Source organism: Emys orbicularis, chromosome 9 (genome assembly GCF_028017835.1).
Source record: "Emys orbicularis isolate rEmyOrb1 chromosome 9, rEmyOrb1.hap1, whole genome shotgun sequence".
NCBI lineage: Eukaryota > Metazoa > Chordata > Testudines > Emydidae > Emys > Emys orbicularis.
Window position 1 is genome coordinate 61,219,248 of NC_088691.1, and position 27,487 is coordinate 61,246,734.

The 27,487-nt window shown below is 42.5% G+C and overlaps 1 protein-coding gene across 1 annotated transcript in view; it reads right to left on the bottom strand.

The window, feature by feature from the left end:
• The window catches only part of GPC1 (glypican 1), a 311,474-nt gene that overhangs the window by 140,591 nt on the left and 143,396 nt on the right, over positions 1-27,487 (bottom strand). The window contains exon 2 of the mRNA XM_065410912.1: positions 21,041-21,199. Within this exon, the coding sequence (XP_065266984.1) occupies positions 21,041-21,199 (159 nt within the window). The remainder of the gene's footprint in view (positions 1-21,040; positions 21,200-27,487) is intronic.

Genomic DNA, 27,487 nt, shown 5'->3' on the forward strand with positions numbered 1-27,487 from the left:
GCTATTCATTTAGGGCCCAATACAACAGCCATTGAAGTCAATGGGAATTTTTCCACCGACTCTAATGGGCTTTGTATCAGGTCCATACAAATAAATTTCCATATTTAAGTAACCAAAATGACTGTTTTATGCTATATAAAAAGGACAACCAAAATGAGGGCTGTAGCTCTTTATTTACAAGTAAGGGCAGAAAAATTATAAATTTAGGAGTTGCTTTGCCTGATCAGACTCTTGATCAATCTGCTTCAGTACTCTCTCTGTGGCAGTAACCTATTCCTTATACTTCAGAGAAAAGTGAAAAGCACAATACAGCTGGCCAGCTATGCAATTCTGCAGACTGGGAGTAAATTGCTTCTGGACAATTGCATACTGTTACCTTGCAACCTGAAGTTGAGAGAATTGGTTACCAGTACAATTGTCATTGGGACAGCTGGCAGTACTAACGGTCTTATAAATCTACCCCCATTATTAGCCTCTGACATTGTGAATCATAGAATCATAGAATATCAGGGTTGGAAGGGACCTCAGGAGGTCATCTAGTCCAACCCCCTGCTCAATGCAGGACCAATCCCCAGACAGATTTTTTACCCCAGTTCCCTAAATGGCCCCCTCAAGGATTGAGCTCACAATCCCGGGTTTAGCAGGCCAATGCTCAAACCACTGAGCTATTCCTCCCCCCCTGTGAAGACATGTGAAGCAGTGTCTTTGTTACAACACATCTTTGTTACAACAGTACTCTCTAAAGCCATTCACTCTGTGAGATAGAGTCTAAAAATGACTAGTATTCTGTTCTAGATTCATTTATACTCTTGAAGTACAGCGAGCTAGATGTCATTATGTTCACTTAAAGCCAGTATTTCAATGATCCGTGCTTGCTTGGATTTTTCTTTTGCCCTTTGGAATTACAGAAGGCCATGCACTTATGGACTTCTGTGTGTGATGGCTTCAGAGTCTTCCAGTCTAAATTTTTGACTCCCACCATTCCTACAGTTTCAGTCTTTTTAGGAGTTCCTACCAACATCACGGATTATATGGACCTGAACATACCAAACCTTGGCTTTGGTTAGATGACCTGTCAGATTGTCACAATGGCTACAGAGAATGGCCACAAGTGAAGATATATAATAGATGTAACATCTGAGTGTAATCCACACAGACCTGGAAGCCCTTTAAAATTAGGATTTAGAAGTCAAGAGGGGGGTGTAACTAAAAAAAGCTCTATTATTTGAGTTGGTGGTTATAAACTCCTTTGCTTTAGCTCAGTTGACCACTAGCTTCTTTCCTCTGTTTTACAAAGTAAACATGGGTCTGTTTTATTTTCTTATGTTCTGGGAGCTGCAATTGTATAGTCTGATGCAGTGCATCTATTTTTCTCAGAACTACACAGTGTATCAGCTTTATTATTGTGTGCAAACATGAAAAATAATCGGCCAAGCTCTGTCTCTTACATCACTAGAAACCAAAGTCAGAATTTTGCCTAATTTTATAAAAAGGCTATAAATGTTAATCCAGTGGCTAACAGACAGCAAGAACAATGTTACTTTAATAAGAACTGCTTACTTCTCATGTCACTGCATTCTTTATATTTGACATGGTCCTCTTTGGCTAAAATAAAACAGAATTGTTTCAGACAAACTGCATTTCAGCTATATAAACTTTTTTGATTTCCATTTTTGTTTTTAGAAACAAAAGGGAAATAACAAATATAGTCCAAGTATAGCCTTCTTATTCATGACTAAGTTGTCCCACATAATTAAAGGTAACTGCTGGGTTCTTAATACCTTTGTAATTTCCACTGCAACTTCTAAAGAAAACTACTTAAATAATTCAAGATGAAAGAGGTATGGAATTTTGAAGGATGAATGCTCGTTCAATGTTTTCAGTCGGCATTTTCTTCTTGTATTAAAGCCAAAACAGTAAGTAATGTAGGCAGAAAAATTACAGAGCAATTGCTCACTGGTGACCAAAGGTAAGAAAGGTCAAATATTTATTTCCTGTGTTGTTCCTATGGTTGCACTGCCCAGAATCTTTTAATTATATTTCATGGCACTCTGAACTTATAAAAGGACATAAAACATATTTATAGCTCACTTAAACTCCCCGTAATGAAACAGCCAGCCTACATGGGACCTCGGATAATCAATTTAAGACTTTCTGTATATTAATTTTTAGAATTATGCATTTCTGTGGAGGACAAATACCTATCAAACTTGAGGAAGAATTATAGGAAAAGTGAGTTGTTTGTTGATTGCACTTTGTTTCAATCAATGCAAAATTTCAGCTGGATTGATTTAGACCAAACAAACAAACCAAAAAACAAAAAACAAAATTTCTTCTGCCTATGTATGTTTTATTATTACTATTATTATAGCACCTACCAGCCACAGTCACATTTTGCTAGGAAACTGAACAAACATGTAAGAGGGTTTATCTACACGGGGAGTTATTTTGGAATAGCCATTTCTGATTCCCTGAGCGTACGCTCTTATTCTGGAGTAACAGCATCCACACACGGAGTCAATCAGAAATATTCTGAATGAGCTTAATCCATTTTGGAAATTAATCAAGAATAGTTAATCCACTCTACATTTACACACCTCATTCTGGATTAATTTTCATGTGTAGATAAACTCATAAAAAGATGACCCCTACCCCAAAACATTTATAGTCTAAAGTATGTGTCATTTTCCCATCTCTAGACAGCAAAAAAGTTCGTTCCACAATAGAGTGAACTTCAAGGTTTTGAAAAGTTCCATTCTAACCAATGGAGCTTGATGCAGGTACTGATTAGTAAACCAGAGAGCTCAGTGAGCATTCTGCTGCAGTAATTATATTATGGGCAGGACTGGCTGCACCACCTAGTAGTGAGATTGCCTGCCACTTCCTATTATAAAACATTTTTGCAGTTGTTTTTAACTGTCAACCATTTGGGCTGAAATTTTCCATGCTGGGTGTCTGCCTCAGGGTGAATTTTTTGGAAAGTTTCCGTCAAAATAGTTCAGCTACTTCCAAGAACAAAACTAGAGAAATTTACATTTTGCACTCCTCAAAAAGCCTTCTTTTCTTTAAGAAGCTCTACAGCCCTGATGTTTTGGACCATGGACCTGAAATTTGACAGGAAGGTAGCCTGTGCCTTTTGCTATTCCTCCAAAAATTTGCACAAATTTGGTCAAATTATAAGCCTTTGGAGAATTTCAGTCTGCACATGCTCAGCAGAGACTTGCTAGAGTTTAATAGATACAATCTTTGAAGATTCCATCTTCACCGACCATGCTCAAGCCTCTCACAGCTCTAGTGACGAGCAGATGGTGCATGCACCATCTCTATAGAACTGAGCATGTGTCACCTCCCAGGATTACAGTGGCAAAGGTGGACTCTCTCTGTAATTGCAGCTCCTGCCTGCTGTCCAGACCTGGCTGGGACTGGGCACCAGAACTCAGAGCAAGGAACCTGTCTTTCCTGTGCTCTCAGGGTATGTCTACATAGCAGTGTAAGCCCAGGATTCGAACTCAGGCTCAAGTCTGTACACAAATCATGCTAACCCAGAGCTTGGAGCCTGAGTCAAGCATGGACCCAGGGCTCAAGTCCTATTGATTTTGCAGTGTAGATGCAGCCCCACTGGACTCATGCTCTAGGCATCTGCCAAAAATATCCCACAAGCCAAATTTCTTTATCCTCTGGACAGTCAAGTTTTCCCACACAGCACCATGAACAAAGGGCTAGAGCAGCCACATTTTGGGAGCGCGCTAGGAAGTCAGGGATACGGGTGGCTGGACTTTGGCCCACATAATGCAGTCTCAGGCTGGAACCCAGGATTAAAATATTCCTGACCTGGGGTTACAACCGAGTGTAGATGCTCAAACCCTACAATAACAAACCCCGGATCTGCTAACTCAAGTTCTACTAACCCTGGGCTTACAGTGCAGAGAAGACATACCCTCAATTACTCCTGTGCTGGTGCCCAGGCAGCATGGAAGAGGAGCCTGCTTGACTTGAATGCAGAGTGGACAAAAGCTGGACCAGGAGATGGGAAGAGTAGATTGGGACAAAGAATCTGGTGAGACTGGGACTGCAGCGTGGGTGGGAAGAGAAGGTGGGAAGAGAGAAACACTAACGGGGAGATGTGGGGAGAGGCTGGAATCTGGGGTGTGAGGGACACTGAGATTGGCTGGACAAGGAGACCAGGACTGATGACTGAATGGGGAATGGAAGGCTGGGACTAGCAGGACAAGAAGACTGGGAGCCAGTGGGGGTAGGAGGGAAGACTCTGAGCCAGTTGGTAGGGGGAAGGGAAACACAGATCAGATGAAGGACTGAGGGGCGGTGGGAAGACTGGAACTAGCTGGACAAGTAGACTGGGACTGGGAACCAGTGGGGTGGAAGAATAGTGGGAGAATGGGGGTACGGGGGGGGAGAGAAGGAGACAGAACAAAGGAGGAATTGTGGTGTACCAGAAAAACTGGGACTGGCTAGACAGAAACTGGGATGAGAAGCCTGAGGAGTGGAACCCAAGATTCCGGAGTCTCACCAATCCTCTGTTCACAGCAGATGATACCCACTAGCAAAATGTGTCTCTTCTCTTTCTAGTGCTGGTCCACACAACCTGTTGCTATCAGTTACGCTGCTAGCGCAAGTGGCAGAAGTCTGTGGAGTATATTTAAAGACTCCACCCTTGGTGATTAACCATGTCCATGTCAATATGATGCCAACATGACAGAATGTCATTTTTTCTGTTTGTTTTTATAAAACCTTAGGAAATAACACACAAAAAACTATGTTAAAAAACCGTTATTAAGGTTGCGAAGTCCAGCACTCAAAAGTTAGGAAATACCTGAATTAATGTTACAAGGGTCCTCTGGAAAAAACAGTATGTGATTATGTAATTAAAGATGGTATCATAATGCATATCCACAAGGTGGGCAAATTAAGGTTGCTCAGGCAACCTGAATTCTGGCATTTCCTAACTTTTGAGTGCTTGACTTTGCAAACAAGGTTCTTTTAATGTAGTTTTTTGTATGTAGTAATATTTACAGTTTAGAGAAAAATAAACCCTTGGAGCTGGCCTAGTGACCTGCGGATAACATTCTGCATTAGCATGGGGAAGATACTTGTTGGAAGCCCCAATCCTAAAGACCTCTCAGAACGAGGTTCAAAGACTCATACCCGGGTGGGAAATGGGAGTAAAAGCTTAATAGTACTTGACAGTATTCTCTCCAGTGAATTAAGTGGTGCTTAAAAGCAGGTAAAAAAAGATAGTGCCACAGAAAACAAAACATCTTTCAAACAACAGGGTCTCAAATGTTACTGAATTAATTTCAGATTTTAAAAGAGCCACAATTGTCCTGGGCTAGGGTAAAAGTAAGTCCAGTGTTAACAATTCTTGTAGCTTTTATTTTATTTACTTCTATATCAGGGAATTAGGATATCCATAAGAATAGACAGGGTAGTGGGGGAGGGGTATAAAAATAATTCTGAATGCCCCATTTGTAAGCTTCTCCCACTCAACCTGACACCTTCTGTTCTGCCCTTTACCCTTGGGTCTCTCTGCTTCTCCATCTGTGACCTCCCTCTCTTCATCAAAATCCTTCCATATAGTTAACTTTGTCCCTTCAATGCTGCCACATCAAGCATTGTGCAGATAATTAACGCCAGACAGAAACCCTATTTAAAGCTTATTAATTCAACCTGTGCTTTTGAACTGTATTGTCACCAGGTGATTTTAATCTGTAAAATTCTTGGGGCAAGGACCAAGTCTTTCTTCATCTTGTTAAAATGATCTGTCCCACCCTAGTCACCCAGAGGGAAAAGGATTCAGTGATTGGAGTGTTAGTAGAGTCAGGATGAGCTCTACCCTGACATCTAGTGGTGAATTATGGCGAGTGTGGAAAAGAACTCCAGGGGCTGATCTTGTTTGCATAGGCACACCCACTCGCCTGGCATGAAACAACAGCAACTGAAAGTGGTTACTTTGGCTGGTGTGGGATCCCCAGTTTCTCTGTTATTGGGGCAGGAAGAATAAAGTTTTGTTACCCTGATTCTGTGAATCAAGGCCAGTGGAACTGTTGTATGACAGAAGGACTGAGTGAGTCCTTCACCATTACCTAAGTAGCACTTGCTTGACAAGGGGCATGGGTTACAAAACCCAGTGAATTGAGAGAGGTTGGGGGCAGGTAACTGTACCTGGTGGTGTGGGCTCCTTTTCGGAGCCTGAAACACCAATTGCACCTCCGCCTCTCTCCACTGTTGAATGTCAGAGCTAACTTTGATTCCATTAGGAGTCTAGTTACAGGCTGCTGAGCTGAGTTCACTTTGGGTCAATAGTGCACCAGCACTGGGGCTCCCCTACTACTAGCTGAAATCACAAAAGAGCTAAAGTTACCAAGAGCTGAGATCACTGAGGCTGTGTTAACTAGTGGGGGAGCCTGAAGCTATATTGCTAAGCGGCTGGCGGAGCAGCGAGCAGAGCGGAGCCTCGCGGGGACGGTTGGAGCGGAGCTGAGCGGCTCACAGGTCGGTGAGCAGAGCGGCGCGGCTGGAGGAGCAGCGAGCAGAGCGGAGCCTTGTGGGAGCGTCCCAAGGGACGGCTGAAGTGGAGCAGAGCTGAGCGGCTCACAGGTCGGAGAGCAGAGCGGAGCAGCTGCCAGAGCAGTTCGTGGGACGGCAGGAGCGGCTCGTGGTGAAGGCTGCGGCGGAACCCCACGGAGAGGCAGCCGGTCGGCCTCGGATCACATAAGGTGCCCCTTAACACCCTGCGCGCGCCCCCCCCTTGAACTCTGGGGCTGCACTGACCAGGGACAGAGACTTTGGGGGGTTGTTGGACTTTTGGGACTTTGGTGATTCTCGGGTTGCTGGACCCAAGAGACTTCGGGGTTGTTGGAATTTTGGTGAGTCTTGGGTTGCTGGTTTCAAGAACCAACGGGAAAGGACACGGCCCAATCCGCTGGGGTGGGTCTTCGCTCATGGTTTGGTCTATGAACTCTAGTTGTGGTGTTTTCCCAATTTAATGCTATGTCATTTACCTCATGTTATTAAACATTTTCTGCTACACCGAGGCTCTGTGCTTGCGAGAGGGGAAGTATTGCCTCTTCGAGGCGCCCAGGGGTGAGTGTAAGATTTTCCCAGGTCACTGGGTGGGGGCTCGAGCTGGTTCTGTGTCACGCTGTTGGGAAGGGACCCCTATGTACTGAACCCGGCCCTTGCTGCTATCAACTGGCCTGGCAGAAGGGTTACAGGAGTATTACTCGCTAGGGACAATTCCACCCCCTCTTGTTTCTTGGGAGTTTCCCAAGCAAGTGAAGCTGAGCATAAACTGGAAGGCACATTGGCATGGTTAGAGTCTTCTTGTCTAATCTCCTTACTAACCTTGCTGAGTGATGGAATGAGAGGTGAGTCAGGGAACCTGACACAGATATGGACAGATGGCGCTGGAGTAGCTGAAGAAAGCAGCGCTCCTTTTCCAATGGGACTAAATACTGGCCATGTCCCCTATGACAAGTTGAGTATATGCAGCAGCACAATGTGTTTATAGGCATTCATTACTCCTCAAGCGCCAATGTATTCATTTTTGTGACATTGGAACAGGGCTTTATGTTTTAAAAGTGAATCATTAGATCGTTGGGGCCGTCAGAAACAACTCCATTATCTACAGCATTTTAAAAGCTGAATTCAGACCCGATATTAATGTTACACTGTAACAAACATTATTTCCCAGCACCTTGATTAATGGGTGATATGACCTCTGGTTTGCAGCTGTCCAGCTTTTTTTGATTACTGGTATATAGCTTGGAATACAGTTGAGCAGAGAAGACATTAGCAAGTTGCTTAGTGATGCATTACTTGCAAGACACTAACGGAAATCAAAACAAAAGGTTAAAGGCCCAAAATAGTCCCAACGAATTTGTTTCCATATTGTTTCAGGGTTCTCCTTAAAATGGTAGATCTTCACTTATATTTTAAAGAGCTCCAGACCATAACTTAACTCATCACAGATCCTTGGATTTCCATGCTCTTCTAAAGCCAAACTAATGGGTTAATTCTCCTCCTACCAGACCCCTAAAATAAGGTTTAAGGTATGCACTATTTTCAGCTGCAATCTTCAATTGAGCCTCAGGAAGTTAAGTGCCCAAACCCTATGAATTTCAATGCAAGTTGGGCACCTAACTCCTTGGGCACCTAACTCCTTGGGCACCTTAAAACACCACAGTCTTAATTCTTAGCTAAAACAATTTTCATAGCTTGCTCTATGATCATTTTCCTCTTTTGTCCAATCTCCTTAAAGACTATCCTTTAGCAGCAATCATACCCTGAGCCATTGAAGGAGATTTTGTCTACTGTTGTTTTAAGCAGCAGGGGAAGTAATCAACGCTGAAATGCATGTATTAGGTTTGGAAAAGTGGAAAAGCAAAGCAAAATAATGCACGTTAAACTAAAGCTTCAAAAACCATTAAAGTAGTTTCAGAGGAGAAATAAGAAATCCTTATTTCTTTCCACTAGTGAAGAGTGGGATCTTCCATATTCTTAACAGTGCTTCAATCCCTCCACATACAAAGGCACCATCCTTCTGGTCAAGGTCTGGGTGATATTATGTTCTGATACTCTTGCTACTTTTCGTTAATTAGCAAGGGTCACTGTTGAGCAACACAGAGCCATCTATCCCTTAAGGGTAGATCATGAAGTCTATCGATAGATTACAAGTCAGAAGTCTTTACTGCTGTGTAAGGTTTGCAGCCTCTGAAATAAAACTCATGTAGTTGAATTAGTCCCTTGTGCTGAATTCTGAGTTATTTTATTTTTTAAGATACACAAAAATATTTTGGGGGTATCTTTTCTATGGCTCCACTTCAGCAAAGCATGTAAGCATGGGTTTAATCAGAAGCACATGCTTACATGCTTTATTGAATCAAGTCCTATGTGGGCAGTCCTATTCTCCATTCTCTAGACAGTGGAACAAACGCTGTACCAGTGCTGTCTTGGCTAACCCATAGCTTTACCAAAGATGTATTATACCAGTGATCACTTTTTCAAATAGTCATGAGCTGCCAGATAAATGGCGTTTGTTATTGTAATGGGTCATTTTCAGCAAATACAAGAAACAGATCCAAAATTAGGCACTCAAATAGCCCAGGACAGCAGCAGTCCAGTTCCAGGAAAGACCCAGGACAAAATATATTGCACTAGCTGTGTTTTTTTAAGCCAGGAAGCCATGTTAGTTGATTACAGAAGCTTTACTTCCCTCCTCCTCCTACTTCTCATTCCGTGTTTTCCATGTTAGATTGTGGTAAATGTAAAGGCCTCTTTCTACCAAAAAACGGACAAAGCATTACCTAACTTCTGGTGCGGGCACGTCAACCGTTAGCCTGATACTCAAAGGTGCTGAGCACCTGAAGCACCGATTGACTTTGCCGGGGTTTGTGCTACTCTGCATGTCAGAAAATCTGGCCACAAGATATGGCCACAGCCACCTCTTGTAAGGAAAGTCTCTGTTGTACTCTACCTTCCGTTTATATAACAGGTTTGCAGACTTCATCAGCTCTCCTGTTCGGAAGGCCTTACACAAAAGGGGTACCACAGCCAAATGGTATATTTCCCCATCTTAGAGACTGGGACTGTCTCTTCCTCTCTGTAACACAAGTCTGAATTAGCAAAGCCAGTAAGGAATGGGATGGTGATATATATCCTGCACTCAAAGAGGCACACCTCGATAAGCAGGATTATTGCAAGTTTTGGAAAAGAAAGAGGTGTGGTATAGTAGAGAGGGCACCAGACTGGTAGCCAGGGGGCGTCGGTTCTATTCCCAGCTCCGTCACTAACTTAGTGTGCAACATCAAACAAGTCACTTCACGTCTGTTTCCCTTTCTGCTCCTAATCTGGCTTGTCCATTTACAGGATGTTACACAGTAAAGAAAAACCCTCAGTTGGCCTGTGCCAGCTTACTTGGGTTCACAGGGCTTGGGCTGCGGGGCTGTTTCATTGCTGTGTAGATTTCCAGGCTCAGGCTGGAGCCCTGGGATCCTCCCCTGCAGGGTCCTAGAGCCTGGGCTCTAGCCCGAGCCCAGAAGTCTACACAGCAATGAAACAGTCCTGTACCAGGGATTTTCTCTCAGTATCTGTATGTACAATGGAGCCCTGATCTTGGTCCAGGCACCTACTTGCTTCTAATAATAATAATAATATAAAAACAACTGCTTGTAATAAGCATAATTTTTGCAGACAGAAGAACCTATATCACCCTGAATGAGAGAAAATACATGAAGAAACACCCTAAAAAAAAAAAAAAGCAAATGTAGCCTGCTATGCAGAAACTTGCCATATTTTCTAGTATCATAGTTTCAACTTTACTACATGTGCCAGGAACCCAGGTGGCACATCACCTCACGCGCCCAGTTTTTGGAACCGGGAAGACAGCTAAATTAGATTTTCAACTGATTAGAAACAGAAGGATGAATCCGGAGAAAGACTGAGTTGTAGGTGCACAGACCTTCTCAGGATTTGGCTCATACAGCATAAATGTCATTGCAACAGAGCTGCCCGAAGAAATTCTACTTCTTTACTTTTCTGAGAAAAACAGCTTAAGAAGGCTGAAGGATGGGAGCTGTTCCAATTGAAAATTAGTTAAGTTTAACAGGCTCATTGTATGTTGGTTCATATAATAGGCTCCTCTGAAAAGCCATGCAGAAAAATTTCATCTATTCATCTCTCATTTCATTGTTTTGATCTCAATCTGGCCATGTGAACACAACTGCACTCAGCATAATGGTTCTTCCATCACTGATGGTGACATCCAGCATTTATTATAAAAGCTAGGCTGATTGACTGTATATTCTGTGAAATTGGAGGTTTTCAGAAAGACTCATGCATTAGGCCCTACACATTAAAAATAAAACCCATCAACACTGTCTTCTAAAATGACTGTCAGGACATCATTAACTTCTTGGAAAATTATTCTGTACCATCCAATATCTCAGAGAAGCAGGTGATTTCTTTCATGTCGCAAAACAGATGTGCATTTCACTGTTGTTTAAGCACTTAGAAGAGAAGGTTTTTGGGGGGGGGAGAGGGGGGAGTGGACAAAATATGGTAACATCTGTTGTTTTATTGCATATGCTGTAACTGAGACGTATGCTTTACCTTTCCTACATAAATCTATGCATCATAAGCATGAACAAGCAGCTCATAATACCGTCTCTTTTGGGTCTATTAGTCCTTGTACAAGGCACCCAAAAGCAGTGTGCGTTCTCATCCAGTCAGCACTTCCCTCCCCCCGCCCCTTTTTTCTTATAGGAAAGAATATTGTGCTTGTGTCATTCTTTAAAGTAAACTGCTTCATGCACACTAAAACATACCCTGCAGCAAGGATGTTTGCAGCTTCAATGTGAAGAGAACAAGCTGTAAGGAGAAAGAAAACTCCAGGTGGTAAAACTGTTATAGGTGAATATAAGCATTCACTTCCCTGAGGCAGCTACCTGTGAGGAGTAATCTCTCCATGTTCTGGAATGCACTTTCAATAGATACCCCACCCCATTCCACTAAAACCATAAATACCGAGTGAGATGCTCAATATTGTACATGAAACAAATCTGCAGAAAGCAGCAGCAGGACCATCATAAATCATTCCCAGTTGTTTGTGTTTTCTTAAGGTGGTTCTTTATCAGAAACAAACAGCAAAGCCACTGATGAGCTTTCACCTCACTTCTCAGAGGAATAAAAAAAGAGAGGGTCTTTTGTTGTGCGTTTTGTTGTTTCTTTTTCCATATGCCCCAGTTTTGCCACCTCTTCAGGACAACTCCCTTTTCTTGTCGGGTTCAAAGGTGTTTTGCACAAGCTGCCTCAGTGTAGGAAATCATGATGAATCCAGGGAATTGCATTTGATGCTCCCTTTCAAAAGCATACTCATACACTAGCCACATCCTGCTCTCAGTAGTACTGAAGCTGCTCAGGTGACTGAGGGCAGAATTTGACTCTGTCAATCAAACCCCAAAACCATTTTTTTCCCCAAAAGATTTTAGAAAAATACAGTTAAAGGTAATTTCAAAAGGAAAAGTAGTTTCGAATCAAAAAGTAAAAATAATTCATTGAAAATTGTCACAATGAAACACCGCCTTTTTTGGTTTTTTTTTTTTAAAAGGTTTTATTCAACTGAAAGAATTTGCCAAAATCTATACAAATTCACAAAATGTGTCAGTTAAGCTGAATCTACATTTTTTTTTTTGATAAAAAGAGTTTTGATTGAAAAATGTCTCTCTGCTCTACGTGTAACTGAGGGCAAAATTTGGCACATTTTTTTAAAGTGGGTGAGCATTTACCAAATACACTGTAGTTAACTGTTACAACAATGGAGGGTGAAGGTTAAAAGCACATTTAGCTAATTTGTTAGCTCTTGGGGTTTTTTCCAGCTCATAAAGGCTTGTATTTTCACATCTCAGACAAAAAAAACCCAAAACAAAATGGACTTTTCCATAGATAATGCTAAACTTTTCACATATCTCAAGTTTTCTTGGTTTTGTAATTCTGTCTTCCCCACCAATTCTAGGAATCTTAAGATGTTTTACTGATTGAGGCTGTGACGTTGTGCAGTCTATATGGTTTTATAAAAACATGATAATAAGTTAATATAATGTAACTGGAATTTGCTTCATGCAAAAGGTCTCTTGTAAGGTATCATTACAAAGCTTATAATCTACTGAGTGTGGTCATCCTATTTGTATAAATGTACCACTCTTGTATCTGAAACTAGAAATATGAAATATAACTCCGAGGGCCTATTGTAATTATGCAAAGTGTGGGCCATTAATGGTGGTTTGGAATCTTGATGACTCCCATTGTCTGCAGATGGCTGTGTTTACCTGTGAGTCTTCCTGTATGTGTGTGTGCTGGCAAGTGGGTAATGAAGTCTTGCAGTGACAAGTGATCATGTCACCTGAACAGGAATCCATCTTTAACATGGTGCTTTTCCAGTGAGGGGGGGTGGAAACCCAGAGGGACAAAGGGTTCCCGCCTTATGCAAAAGATATATAAAGGGGAGGAAGAGAACAAGGAGGAGAGGAGCCATCATGAAGAATCCCCTAGCTATCACCTGAGCTGGAACAAGAGCTGTACCAGGGGAAAGAATTGTGCCCAGGCCTGGAAGGTGTCCAGTCTGAGAAAAAACTTACTGAAGCATCTCTGAGGATGAGATTATTTGTATTCAGTTTGATTAGACATAGATTTGCACATTTTATTTTATTTTGCTTGGTGACTTACTTTGGTCTGTCTGTTACTACTTGGAACCACTTAAATCCTACTTTCTGTATTTAATAAAATCACTTTCTACTTAGTAATTAACTCAGTGTGTATTAATACCTGGGGGAGCAAACAACTGTGCATATCTCTCTATCAGTGTTATAGAGGGCGAAGAATTTATGAGTTTACCCTGTATAAACTTTATACAGGGTAAAACGGATTTATTTGTGTTTAGACCCCATTGGGAGTTGGGCATCTGAGTGCTAAAGACAAGCACACTTCTGTGAGCTGTTTTCAGGTAAACCTGCAGCTTTGGGGCAAGTAATTCAGACCCTGGGTCTGTGTTGGAGCAGACGGGAGTGTCTGACTCAGCAAGACAGGGTGCTGGAGTCCTGAGCTGGCACGGAAAACAGGAGCAGATTAGGTGGCAGCTCCCAAGGGGGTTTCTGTGATCGAAAAATATGTCTATACTCCAAGCCCCAACAATAAGGAAGCATTCAGTCACAAAAACAGCACAACCACCCAAGAGCCCATCTCCAGAACCCAATCAAATAAATGGCTTCCAAAGCATGTTGTGAAGTTCAAACTCCAGCTGGTTTCGACCAAAAGAGAAGCAAGTTCCAGAATCAAGCCCAGTCCTCTGTCTTATAGCTCCAGGTTCAAGCTTGAGAGTTCCCAGCAATCTCAACTGCAGCAACATGAAATTTGGAGCTATCAAGTAGAGGAGTCCCAGGCCAGTTAGGGGTTTGTAGGTCAAAAGCAACAGACTAAAGTCCCAGCTGTGCACCAATAGACAGTCAGTGCAGATTCCAGAGTACTGGTGTCATGTGCTCCCAGAGAGACACTGCCTACTAAAAGAACAGGAGTACTTGTGGCACCTTAGAGACTTACTGCCTACTAAGTAAGCATCAGCTGCAGTCTCCAAATGAACACATGAGTTCAAGGCGTAGTCCCACAGAAAGTGCATGTTCCATGCGTAATGATTCTGATTGTTTCGCAGTGAAGCTTTGTGTGTGTATGTATCTTATACTTAAAGATGGGCTCAAGCCACAAAATTCAAACGCCTTTAAGTTAATCAGTGTTTAGAACTGGAATTTTCATTCCACCTGTTATAATGAAAGGAAATATTTGTAAAATCAGATCCTGGACAGGATTTTGACCCCAAATTTTAACAGGGGGAAAAAATAGGCTGGACAGCTCTCTATCCATCGGTTTTGTTAGAACAGATGCTCACACAAGCAGACCTTTCTCTGGCAAATCAGAAGTTGATTTGATAAAATTCACTTAAATGTATATATATCTTAAATATGTAGTTACAGCCTTTAAGCTACTCTCCTAACTCCACCCTTGTACTGTATCCTAAAATAAGTGAATTCCTTTTACAAAGAAACTTTTGGTTGAACCTAAAATAAGTCAGAAGAGCAGAAAACACAGTATTTTAGGAATCACCTAAACGGTTAACCATTGTTTCATGACAACTTCCAACACTCCCCACACCTTTACAAGTTAAAAGAATGATTCATTTAAAAAGAAATATGTAATTGTCTAAAAAGAACTCCAAAGTCATGTTCTTAATTATGTACATTGCTTTGTGTCACAACATACTTGTTCTCCAGCTACTCATATCTGAAGTTATGTAAACTTGTAGATGATATCAAATATTCTAGTAGGTAATCTACTAAAATACATAATTTTATTTTAAATAAACTGTGATTGGTGCATCTTAAAAATACTGGACGTTATGTTCGTTTATGTCAGCTATGTGGTAGGAAATGTAGATTTTCAATTTCACTTTTTGATATTCCCTTAAAAGGTCTAAATAATTATAAAAAGAGATTTCCTGGCTCACAGCTAAAGGTCAACAGCCACACAAGCAGTGCTGCTAACTGCACCGAAGTGTTTGAGAAGAAAAGACTGGCACAATATTTCACTCTTATTTAAAAGTGATTTTTTAAAAAGGGAGAGAGGGAGATAAATTAGGGTTGTAACAATTAAGCTTTGATTAATACCATAAAAACAGCTTTGTTCCTTTCTGTTTGCAGCCCCTCACTGTCACTGCCCATTGACACTTACTCTTATTCATTGTTTTTACACATCTATGCCAGCAGTGTTTAGAATATAATTACATGCCATGCGAGTCCCAGGGAAAGCTTCTTAGATGAAGGAGTGGAGTAGCTATCCTACAGACAGGTACAGAACTACAGTAGCTAGCATCAGCTATATAAAAAAATGGGAAGTATAAATGAGTTGAGATGTATTCTAGATAAGATGTAACCACCAATATATAGTATAATGCTATCAGATCTCTTCATTTGCCTTCTTCAGGTGGATCAGAGATTTACCAGGCATTGGTTGTAATCAATAACTGATTTGAAAAACAACAACTTTAAGTTTTATCTGAAACCTTGAAAATGTAAAATTTCTCAACCTCTTAAAAATACTCCATGTGTGCACACAGGCACACATATTGGTGATGGAGAAACAACAAAGAACAGTGAATTTTGCCAAAGAGGATTTTACAAATAGAATGGTTATTGACTGCTGTTGGCATGACTCAGGGAGTTTGTTGGCTAGCTACTGCTTTCCAACCAGCAGAGGGAGCACCACACTTTTTTTTGCAGTTTTTTGTCCATGAAGGGGGATTTTTTTCCCCCATGTAGGTATCAACATTTGATCCCCACCCCTTTTCAGACTACATCAATTTTAAAGCAGGGCAAATCGCTGACTAAAATCTCTGTCCTTTTGAAGTGAGAAAAATGTCTACATTTAAAATAATCTCCACAACCCTCACCCCCCAACAGACAGTCCCAGTTATCTTCAAATTTCTTTCAACAATCTGAAATATAGAAACAGGGCAAGATTTGCAGGCAAATGAGCCACAAGAAAAAGCTAACTGAGCCATAACTAGCCTTCCTTATAAACAAATCCTGAGTAGGCCCCTATACATCTCTATAGCCCATTGCTCCATTCCATATCAAGTTAAACTGCCCTGGGAATCTAGAATTCAGATAATAAATAATATGCAGAGGATAATCAAATCTTAGGATGGCAAGAACAGAGTTCAATTCCATAGTTATGTTTTTTAAAATCCAAATTTCATGCCTACATACTATTTTGACTGTTGCCCTATAAACACCTTCAGAGTTTGCCCCAGGAGCAGACAGTGAGAGTGACACAGTGGATTGTAATTCCTGCAATTGGGCAGAGATGATTTTTCAGAGAACAGGCTGTCAGACCATTTGGGGCTTTACAGACAAAACCAACAGGCTGAATTGCTCCCAAAGCTGCGTGTGCAATACCAGTGTAGAGGACAGTACTAATGAGGTGGGCATTTTCTAGATGAAGTTTCTGGGTCCTTTACAACTAAATGCTATTGCAGTGATCACCACTGAGATTACAAAGACATGATTTGCTGTGAGGCAATCTGCAAGAGAAAGGGAAAGTGGTAGCCTCCAGGCTACCAACATGCCATCCTGCCACCAGAGAATCTGTGAATAACGTGACCTCCGGGCTGTAAATAATATTAGCAAAGGTTATGCACCCCATTCCAAGGGAAATTACACCCACTATTCTGTCCCATTCCCTCAAATACTTCCCTCCTATAACAAAAAGGAGATGAGGTGCTCAGGGTTATCCACATACCGATAACCCTGCAAGCCAGAACACAGCACTCTCTCTCCCCTACAGGCCAAAGATAAACATCAAACAAGAGGGATGAAAAGATGAAATCTTGCAGAACTCCATACATGAGTGACCTGGGGGAGGGGGAAAAGCACTTATTACCATACTTTGGGATCTCTCCCAAAGGAAGGGACAAAGCCAATGAAGGGCCTTTCCACTGCTTAACAGGTAATTCATCAAAACTTAGTAGTTAATAGTATTGGAAGCTGCTGATACAGTACAAAACCTACAAGGACATTTATACCTGTGTCCAGCACCGGAAGGAGCATAAATAGGGCCCTACCAAATTCATAGTCCATTTTGGTCAATTTCACAGTCATAGGATTTTAAAAATAGTAAATTTCATGATTTCAGCTATTTAAATGTGAAATTTCAGAGTGTTGTAATTGTAGGAGTCCTGACCCGAAAAGGAGTTGTGAGGGCAATCGCAAGGTTATTGTATGGGGGGTTGCGTTACTGCTACCCTTACTTCTGCAATGCTGCTGGCAGCGGCGCTGCCTTCAAAGCTGGGCAGCTGGAGAGCAGTGGCTGCTCCTGGGAGCTGAGCTCTAAAGGCAGAGCCGCCACCAGCAGCGGCACAGAAGTAAGGATGGCATGGTATGGTCAGGGCCAGCTCTAGGATTTTTGCCACCCCAAGCAAAAAAAAAGTTGGCTGCCTCCCCTTTTTTCCCCCCGTGTCCCCCTGCCCCCAGCCCCGCCCCAACTCCACCCCTTCCAAACCCCTTCCCCAAATCCCCAGCCCTGCCTCCTCCCCCGGGTGTGCCGCATTCCCCCCCACCCCATTGCTTCCTGCGGGCCTCCCTCCACCTTCCGCCCTAGCTCATCTCCGCTCCGCCTGCTCCACCGGGCGCGCCGCTGCTCCGCTTCTCCCCCCTCCCTCTCAGGCGAGCGGCACGTTCAGGGGAGCAGGTGGAGCGGAAGTGAGCTAGGGTGGGGGGCGCAGGAAATAACGGGGGGTAGAGGAACCGCTCCCCACTCCAGCTCACCTCCGCTTCACTAGTGCCACCTCCCCCGAGCGCCCGCCGCTCGGCTTCTCCTCCCTCCCTCCTTCCCAGCCTTGCTGCGCGAAACAGCTGTTTCCCGCGTGGCAAGCCTGGGAGGGAGGGGGGAGAAGCGGAGCGGCGGTGGCGCACTCAGGGGAGTAGGCGCAGGTGGAGCGGAGGCGAGCTGGGGTGGTGGGGGCACTTTTTCCCCATGCCCCGGAGTCGGCGCCTATGATGGCTGGCGCCAGAATGCAGCCCCTAGAAATGTGCCGCCCCAAGCACCTGCTTGTTTTGCTGGTGCCTGGAGCCGGCCCTGGGTATGGTATTGTCACCTTTACTTCTGCGCTGCTGCCTGCAGAGCTGGGCCCTCAGTCAGCAGCCGCTGCTCTCCGGCCGCCCAGCTCTGAAGGCAGCAGCACAGAAGTAAGGGTGGCATGATATAGCATTGCCTCCCTTACTTCTGTGGTGCTGCTGGCGGGGAACCGCCTTCAGAGTTGGGCGCCTGGCTAACAGCCACCACTCGCTGGTTGCCCAGTTCTGAAGGTAGCGCAGAAGTAAGGGTAGCAATACCATGTCCGCCCTAAAATAACCTTGCAACCCCTGTGACGGGTTGGATCATAGAAACCCCCTTGGGAACTGCCAACTGATGTGCCCAGACTACTTCTGCCCCTGCTTTAATGGGTTAATGGGAGCCATCAAGATTCCAAACCACCATTAATGGCCCGCACTTTGCATAATTACAATAGGCCCTCTGAGTTATACTTTATATTTCTAGTTTCAGATACAAGAGTGATACATTTATACAAATAGGATGACCACACTCAGTAGATTATAAGCTTTGTAATGATACCTTACAAGAGACCTTTTGCATGAAGCATATTTTAGTTACATTATATTCACACTCATCAGCATGCTTTCATAAAATCATATAGAGTGCAACATCACCCCTCCCCCCCCAACTCCCTTTTGGGTCAGGACCCCCAGTTTAAGAAACATTGGTCTCCCCGGTGAAATCTATATAGTAGTACAGGGTAAAAAAAAAAAAAACACACACACAAAAGACTAGATTTCATGGGGGAAGACCAGATTTCACGGTCCATGACGCATTTTTCATGGCTGTGAATTTGGTAGGGCTCTAAGTATAAACTTCCAGTTTGAAGGAAGAGGAACTCCTATATTTGAGACTGTTTAATAACATCACTCCTTGTGTGCACAACATTTTGTTAACTGTAAACCAGCTGGCAATCCCAGTGGTTGAAGATGCATTTGTTTCTACTTCATTTCTGCAACTGATCTCCCCCACAATTCCACTGCAACTTCAACTCCTTCGATCTGAAATTTCCGGTGGAGTTGTGAAGTCAAATTTTGCTCCTAGGCAAATTCAAACCTGAAATGATAAGTTTGCTTTTGCATCACATATCCTGCATAAATCATAAACCCAATATTGATTGCAGCAATAGTTAAGCAAACTAAAAAAGATGTAATAGGAGCAGGAAACATCTTCCTGGGCCTGAGGGCTCAACTGAGGTTATGCCTGCCACAAAAGAGCAATGATTTGTACGTTATGGTTTGATAAAGTAATACTTTGTTGTTTTTTTTACTGCTTTGGGCCCAAGAAAAATGTTAGACGTATGTCTTAGAGAGATGAAAGGAATATTTTTCTCAAACACTGGAAAACAATCATAAAGAACATCTGGGTGGCTCCAATCAGAAATTTAGAAAGAGAAGGACCCTGGTTTTGTTTTTTTTAAAGCCAACAATAAAACAAAATTAGATTTATTAAAGTGTTTGCCTACTGGGCAATCTCTGTTTGTTAGTGCAATCCTCAATATTTTGATCCAAATTCTATCTCAGTTACCTCTAGGATGTGGAACTGTGTTCAGACACATGCCCTGGATGTGAGGGTAAGAATAAGTATATGGGCCATGATTTTCAAAAGTGCTACTGAATATCACAATATCTGGGCGTCCAATTTACGGCACTGTGACGGGGCCTGATTTTCAGAGGGCAGCAAGTGTGCTCAATCCTTTCTGAAAATCAGGCCCCTTTACAGTGTCAAACTGGGCAAACAAAATCACTAGCCACTTTGGAAAGTCCTGGCCTTAATCTTTTCTCAGGGCAAAATTACAAATTAATCCCAAGCTTCAAAATAAACCCTTTGCTATGGTCAAGTTCAACTATGCAGCTGCAATGTACCGTGCAGAGATGCATTGCCTTGGTTTTTTCCTATTCAGTGAAAAAGACCTTAATCTTGGTTATCTGCTTCTGAAGGTCAGGCCAATTTCTGTATATCTGTGTGTTTCTTGAAATCTCCAATTTTACCCTTCTATCCATTATTACCTCCCTCCCACACACTGTTCTTTTAACTATACCTCCATATGACAATCGTTGATAAAGGTAAGAGGACTGTGATTTTAAATGCCTGGCCTTTTACAAAATAGGTATTGCTGATAATAGATATGGTTCCAGAATCATAGGTCAGCTCTATTTTGCCAATAAACCACTTATTTCCACTGGCCTTAAGACCTCAAAGCCCACAGCTTGCGGCTTGTGCTGCAAAACTGATTCCACTGGCAACAGAAGCAGCCAGCCAGCCATATTCTTTGCTTAGTGCTTTGAAAGTGATGCTGTATCCCTGACACCATACTTCTCCACAGCATTGTACGTGTGAGTGCTACATTTAATTTCTGCCATGAGCATCTGAAGGCAAATGACACTTGCTAACCTATTTTTCAACCAGGAAACTAACTAGAGACATCAGAGTCTTCCCCAGCATCGTGATTTTTCAGCTACAGCTCAAGGAATATTGCCAAGTTTCTTGTAATTACCTAAGTTGTTATGCTGTTGTGTTAATACTCGATGTTGTTATGGTTGTCTGTAAAAGCCACTTTTGTGCCTATGTATACAGGTCTTAGCTACATACGGATGTAAGACTCCTGAAAGGTCCTTAATAAAAACAGATTTTCTAAGTAATTCTCTGGTGAAAATGCAACATATGCTAGAACTCATATTGAAAGCCATGATACAATAACAGCTACAGAACACAATACACAAAGTAGAGTCAGATGGCAGCAAAAAAATAAAAAAATAAAAACCCCGAGTCCAACAGTTAAAGAGCAACTAGCAAAACTTGGGTAAGCTGTATGTTCTTTACTTACCATCAAAGTTTTTGTACTGAGATGTTAGGGTCACCTGTGCAGAGCGGCTGGCTTCTGTCATCATGTCTTCAAATTCACTTTGGCTTTTTTTTGCGAAATTCTCCTCCATCTCGCTGGTGCAGCAGGTGTAGCCCTGCGGGCAGATTCTCAGGTGTTCCCCTAAAGTGAGGAAAAACAGTAAAAAAGGGTCTGAAAAAGAGATTTCATCCAAGATGACCTTAGTATCAAAGTATCCAAACTACGCATAGCAAATCCAATTCTACCCTCATTAATTATGTAACTGAGGGCAGAATTAGGTCATCCTATTTGGCCAGTAATGTAAGTTACTTCATTTTGCTATTGCAGATGCTCTGTGTTTGAACAAGAATTTTCTCATTCATAACCAGGGGGTGGGGGGGAGAGGAATATTGCACTCTATTCAAACTCTGCCCAGAATCTCAATCTCTACCCAGAACCCCAGAAGAGATGGATGTCTCTGATTAAATGATATTGAAATTGTTGTCATTAGACTTCAGAGTTAACACACTGAAACAAATGGCAAGAGTTGACACTTTTCTTAGAGCAATTGTTTGAGACTCCTAGCCAGAACAGTCAGACAGTGTGACCTCACTTCCCATTCTGGAGCAAGTTTCCACAACCATGACTAAACAGGGGGAGTTTGAAAGTCAATGGCATTTAGGTGCCAAACTCCCCTGTGTGTCTTTTAAAATCTCCTTCTTTACTCTTTTTTTTTTTAAATGAAACTTTATAATTTGCTGAAGCTGACAGGACAAGCAGAAACACGCCAATATGGCATGTTCTTGCTCAATATGGTCCTTGCTCACATGCCAGCTCTTTGTTCTACTAGACCTGGCTTATACTTGACAAAGTGTATCAATAGGCGAAAACTCTGCTGCCCCAAATTTGACACCATCACTTCCTGAGAGGTAGAGAAGATGAACTCTGTAGGTGAAAAGCCTGTTTTAAACACAAGCCTTTTTGATAAATTAGCAGCAATGACAAGAAGATATGAAATATGAGAGGATTCGTTTTTTAAATTTGATACATTCAACAAAATTCTACAAGTCATGTCCCTCCAGTGCCTCCTGCAACCTCTCTGTTCGGGCAAAATAAACATTTGCATAGGCACAGTTGGCAGCATTATTTAACAATTACCTGCTTTTTTAGGATTCTTGAGAAAGAGCCATCCACCTGCAAACACTGCTTGGATTTCCCCCGGCTCCCAACCAAAGTGCAACTGAATGTAATCAGACATTTTTTTCAAAAATCTTGTTTTAACCATGCACTGAGATAATCCAATTACACTGAAGTCAACATGTTTAATGTAATTTGATTGTGACTGCCAACAATTTCGCTGGCAATTTTAGAGGATTGCTGCCTTAATGTCATAGCTGAGCTGAAACATATACTTAAAACCATGTCTTGTCTTGTGTTTCTCTAGTCTATGTTAGAGCCTGATCCTGCAAGCCCTCCGAATGGACAACGTCCCATTAAAATCAATGAGGGATCCCCATGTATAAAGCTTACAGGCTATAAGTTCTTCAGGGCAGAGAATGCGTCTTACCCTGTTAAGCACAGTGTTAATTTGTGATACTACAGAAAACATTTTTGCTCCTGATGCTTGTTTTTTTGATAGATGTCATCCAATATTTGTTGGTGTAAGCCTGCATAGGCTCCATGTACCCTGCCATACCCAGCAGAACCACACTGGCTCTGCTGCCATTTTTGCAAGGTGGGAGGGCTGGATTTTCCCCTTAGCAGACAGACAACACAGTGCACACTTGCACAGTGAGTTCAGGGCCTGAGTCCATATAACTGGAATCAATGGGAGTCTTTTCACTAGGTTTAGCAGGACTAGGATAACTCCAGCAAGGTTCTATCTGAACTTCTGCCTCTCTAACCTGCAGCCACGTCATGTTGCCCAAATGCGACTGCAGTTATTATCTTGAGTCCTGGTTCTTTCAGAGGCCCTTCACCTCCATTTCTGCATCACCGTGTTGCATAAGACTAGATAACACTAGATTAAATTAAACTTCGGTGCCTGAATTTCCACCCCTGGCCTCCACTTGTTCCTGCCTTCCCATCTTAGGGAAGGCAACATTTCCTACAAGGTCTCCTGACTCCAAATGGTCCTTTCTCTTGGCTTCCCCCAAGGAAAAAGGCACAACAGAAACCAATTGGCCCAGATAGGCAAACAAGCAGAAGCAGAAAGATCCCATTTCAGAAGAACCACACACAAACACTGTGTAACATGACATCCCTGCCAAATAAAGTTTCAACTGTCTTTCTTGTTTAACACCTTTCTTGCCCCAGTTTTCTCTCTCATGAACTAGCCTCTTACAATCCATTCCCCCATCCCGCCCCATACTTATAAAACTACATTTTATGAAAAAGCCAGTGTAAGGATTACTGCCCTGCTTAGGGGCACGGGGGAGAGGACGAGCTATAGTTTCTCACCAAGACATACCCTTGTTTCCTGTCATAGAAAATTAAAAACTTGCTTCTTGCCCAGATTTTTCAGTTACTGGCGTACACTCCTCTGACTCACATAGCTTGTAACAGGGGATTTGGTTTTATTTACACTTGCCCTACTGGAGTACACATCCATTAAATGCATCATTATGGCCTTTCCACCTCGCCTTCACTTGCAGTCAGTTTGAGGTGAGGCCTTGCAACGTCAGACTTCATTTAAGGTCTCCAAACAAACCAACTCCAAAGGCTGCCTTTACCAATGCACAGCATTGAGTCAGGACAGATTTTGAGATAATCTTAGTTTTGCTTTAAAAGTAAGGCTTGATCCTGCACGCACTTAATTACACACGAGTAGCCCCATTCCTCCTGTGTGTAAAGTTATTCACAAGCTTAAGTGCTTGTAGGGACAGATGAAGAGTTATTAGGAACCCTTTAAAATCCTGCTAATAAACCAATGTCTCCCCGCCACTCCAGGCAATATCCTATGACCTGGCATCTATGTCAAACCCCTTCTTTCCAACGTAACAAAAAGGTTTCAGGCTGTGGAGTGGGTACAAAAGAACAGCCCCCTTTCAAACATGAGACTGCCAAGCTGGAAACCATGGCAAGCATGCTTCATGGCTCCACTGAGGAGACAACTGCACATGCATAAAAGTTGCAGGTCAAGCAGGTTCCTTTGCAATGGATTTTGAAACAAAAGAAAGGAACAAAACTTGAGGCTTTCCAGTCCAGAGGAGAACTGCATCTCCCCTTGGGGAGGAAGCAGCACTGAGAGACAGAACCCAGCACAGTGTCAAAGTTTCATTACACACAATGAGGAGCAGCAAAAATTTGAGGGTCGCCAATTAAAACATGACATGACCAGACAAAAATTTCCACTCTCCCATCCCTGTCAAATGCATGGGGTACATTTGAGTAAATGGCATCATTCCAAAACCTTTCTGTGCTAACAGAGCACCAAACAGCCTCCAGCCAACACTTTTCAGAGAAAAGGAATGGAAGACAGACAGACACACAGAAAAACAGAAAAGAAAAACCTCAAAGCTAAAATTGCTTATTTTTCCACAATTTTTGTGGTTTGAACCTAAAAATCTATTTTAAGCACTTTTAACCCAAAGCAGATTCAGTTCTTTTTAAAACAATATTTATTTTTTAACACCACAGTATTTTATCTCAGTGGGAGAGTGAAGTTTCCAGCATTCCTCTTCGCAATTCAAATGCATTGCACAAAATATAGAAAGAGTTTTAAAGCCCTGTGAAAAAGCTGTGCTTTGGTTTTTAATCTGACCTATACTTGCAGTGTTCACAGTCATTATTTATTTATGGGCTCAAAATAGGTGTGCTACACATTGTATTTTTGCTTTCCATTTATTTCAGAGTGCACTCGTTTGCTAATTTGCTTTTATTATGTCATTTTCTTCTTTGCTGAAGTTGTGTTATAAATATCTCTATATGCATTTGGCAAGAGATTGCCTGCAAATATCTAGAGTGAACAGCCAGGTATAGAAGTACTGTAAGGAGTAAATCCATGAGATACAGTCTTCTTCCCCACAGAGCTCTTAGTTAAGAAGCTTCTCCTAGTATAAAGATGATGCACATTGCTACCATTCTGTTTAACATCACATTACTCCTACCTCCCAAGAAAAGCTTTACAGAGTGGAGGCACAGCATCACAGAAGCAAATTTAGCAGTTGATTTAGGGCCTAACCCAAACCCCAATGGAAAGACTCCCAATGACTCCAATAAACTTTGGATCAGGTTCTGAGAGATCCTTTGGATCAGGTTCTGATCCTTTCAATTTCAGAGGCTTGGATTCCAATAGTATCCAAGATCATGAGTCTGGCCATCTCTTCCTAAGTCTTGTTTGTGCAAATCTCCAAACCACTACAGCACTGTCGACAAGTGACGTTCAGGAGTGATGTAGGGCAGTGATGATGCTGAGTCAGGAGTGAGCTGCCTTGGCAGAGCTGTGTGGGGAAGTCTGCCCGGTATCTGCCCACACTGTGCTTGGCTCAACCCAGGGATATTAGCTCCTCACTTCCTTAAGTATTCAAAATTCACTCCCATAATTTTTAATAAAGAAAAGATATAAATTCAAAATTACATTTTCTACTTTAAAAAAACAACACAATCAGCTTGTTTGATAGGTCAATTGGCAGCACAACACACCTTCCTACAAAAGACTCAGATTTCCTGAAGAACTTTCAGATTCTCATTCTTCTTATGCCAGTGAAGTCTTGGAAAAGCCAAAGGGCCAAACTCTCTACACACTGGCGTCAAGATATCTGCATATTTAAAGACTATCAGGTCCCTCCCTCAGTCTTCTTCTCTCAAGACTAAACATGCCCATTTTTCCTAACCTTACCTCACAGCTCACATTTTAAGCCTTTTATCATTTTTATAGCTCTCCTCTGGTCTCTCTCCAATTTGTCCACATCTCTTCTTAAAGCGTGGCTCCCAAAATGGGACACAATACTCCAGCTGAGGCCTCACCAGGGCCAAGTAGAGTGGAACAATTACCTCCCATGTCTTACATATGACGTGCCTGTTAATACACCCCAGAACAAGATTAGCCTTTTTGGTAACAAGATCACATTTGTTGGCTCATGTTCAATTTGTGATCCATATAACCCCCCCAGATCCTTTTCAGCAGTACTATCGTCTAGCCAGTTTTCCCCATGTTGTAGTTGTACATCTGATTTTTCCTTCCTAAGTGTAGTGCTTTGCACTTGTCATTTTTGAATTTTATCTTGCTAATTACAGACCAATTCTCCAATATGTCAAGGTTGTTTTGAATTCTAATCATGTCCTCCTAAGTGTTTGCAACCCCTCTTCTCCTCCTTCCCCCTCCAGCTTGGTATCAACCGTAAATTTTATAAGCAAACTCTCCACTCCATTATCCAAGTCATTAATGAAAATATTGACTAGTACTGTTTGTAAACTAATAATGCTTTCCTATCTCACAAAGGAGATGAGAGATTTAATTGTTTGTAAAGGGCTTTGGGTTATTTGGATGGAATGTATTTTAGTATATAAATGCAAATTATTTCAAAATTATTTCTCCAGAGGTTCATTTATTTCAGGTTGTGACAAATCAGTTGTAATTCTTCCCCTAGTATTTGAGACCGTATATCTAGGTCTCTTCCAAAACTCATTTTATTCTTCTAGACCAGAGGTTCTCAAATTGTGGTCTGCGGACCACCAGTGCTCCGTAAGCTCCATTCAGGTGGTCTGCAGATAGTTCCCTATAAGGCCTGGGCAGCCGCACATGAGAGAATGAAGGGCCATCCACCTAATTAGTGGAGCTGTGCAGGTGGGGCTCCACTAATTAGGTACCTGGACCCTGGAGAAGATGCACATGTAAGGTGAGGTTGTGGCCTTGGGGGGGAATAGGAGGTAGGTGGGAGGAGGCAGTGGGGTGAGAAGAGGGGGTGGGGGGAATTTGGGACGTGCAGGGCTGTGGTGGCCAGAGAAAGAGGCGACTTTCCGCAGCTCCAGGGCTGTGGCTGCTGGGGAGAGACAGCCCTCCTTCCCAGGCTCAGCTCTGTGGCTGCTGTGGTGGGGGAGAGACCCCCCTCCTTCCCAGCCCCAGCTCGGGGGCTGCTGCCAGGGGGAGAGAGGGAGAGAATCCCCTCCTTCCCAGTCCAGCTCGACGGCTGCTGTGATGGGGGGGGGAGAGGGAGAGACCCCCTCCTTCCCAGCCCCCAGCTCGGGGGCTGCCGCGGCGGGGGAGAGGGGGCACATCCATTGCATTAGAAAGGTAAGACTACTGATACTAAAATATGAGTTGTGTGCTTTTATTTGTAGAACAAAAAAACGTTAACTTTTAAAAAATATAGCGCTTTTATCCAGCACGCTTTACAATAGTTAGATAACGGTACAAACAATATTTGGAAAGATCATTATGTGGTCTGCCGAGACCCTCAGCAATTTTCAAGTGGTCCGCAAAAAAAAAAAAAAAAAAAAAAAAGTTTG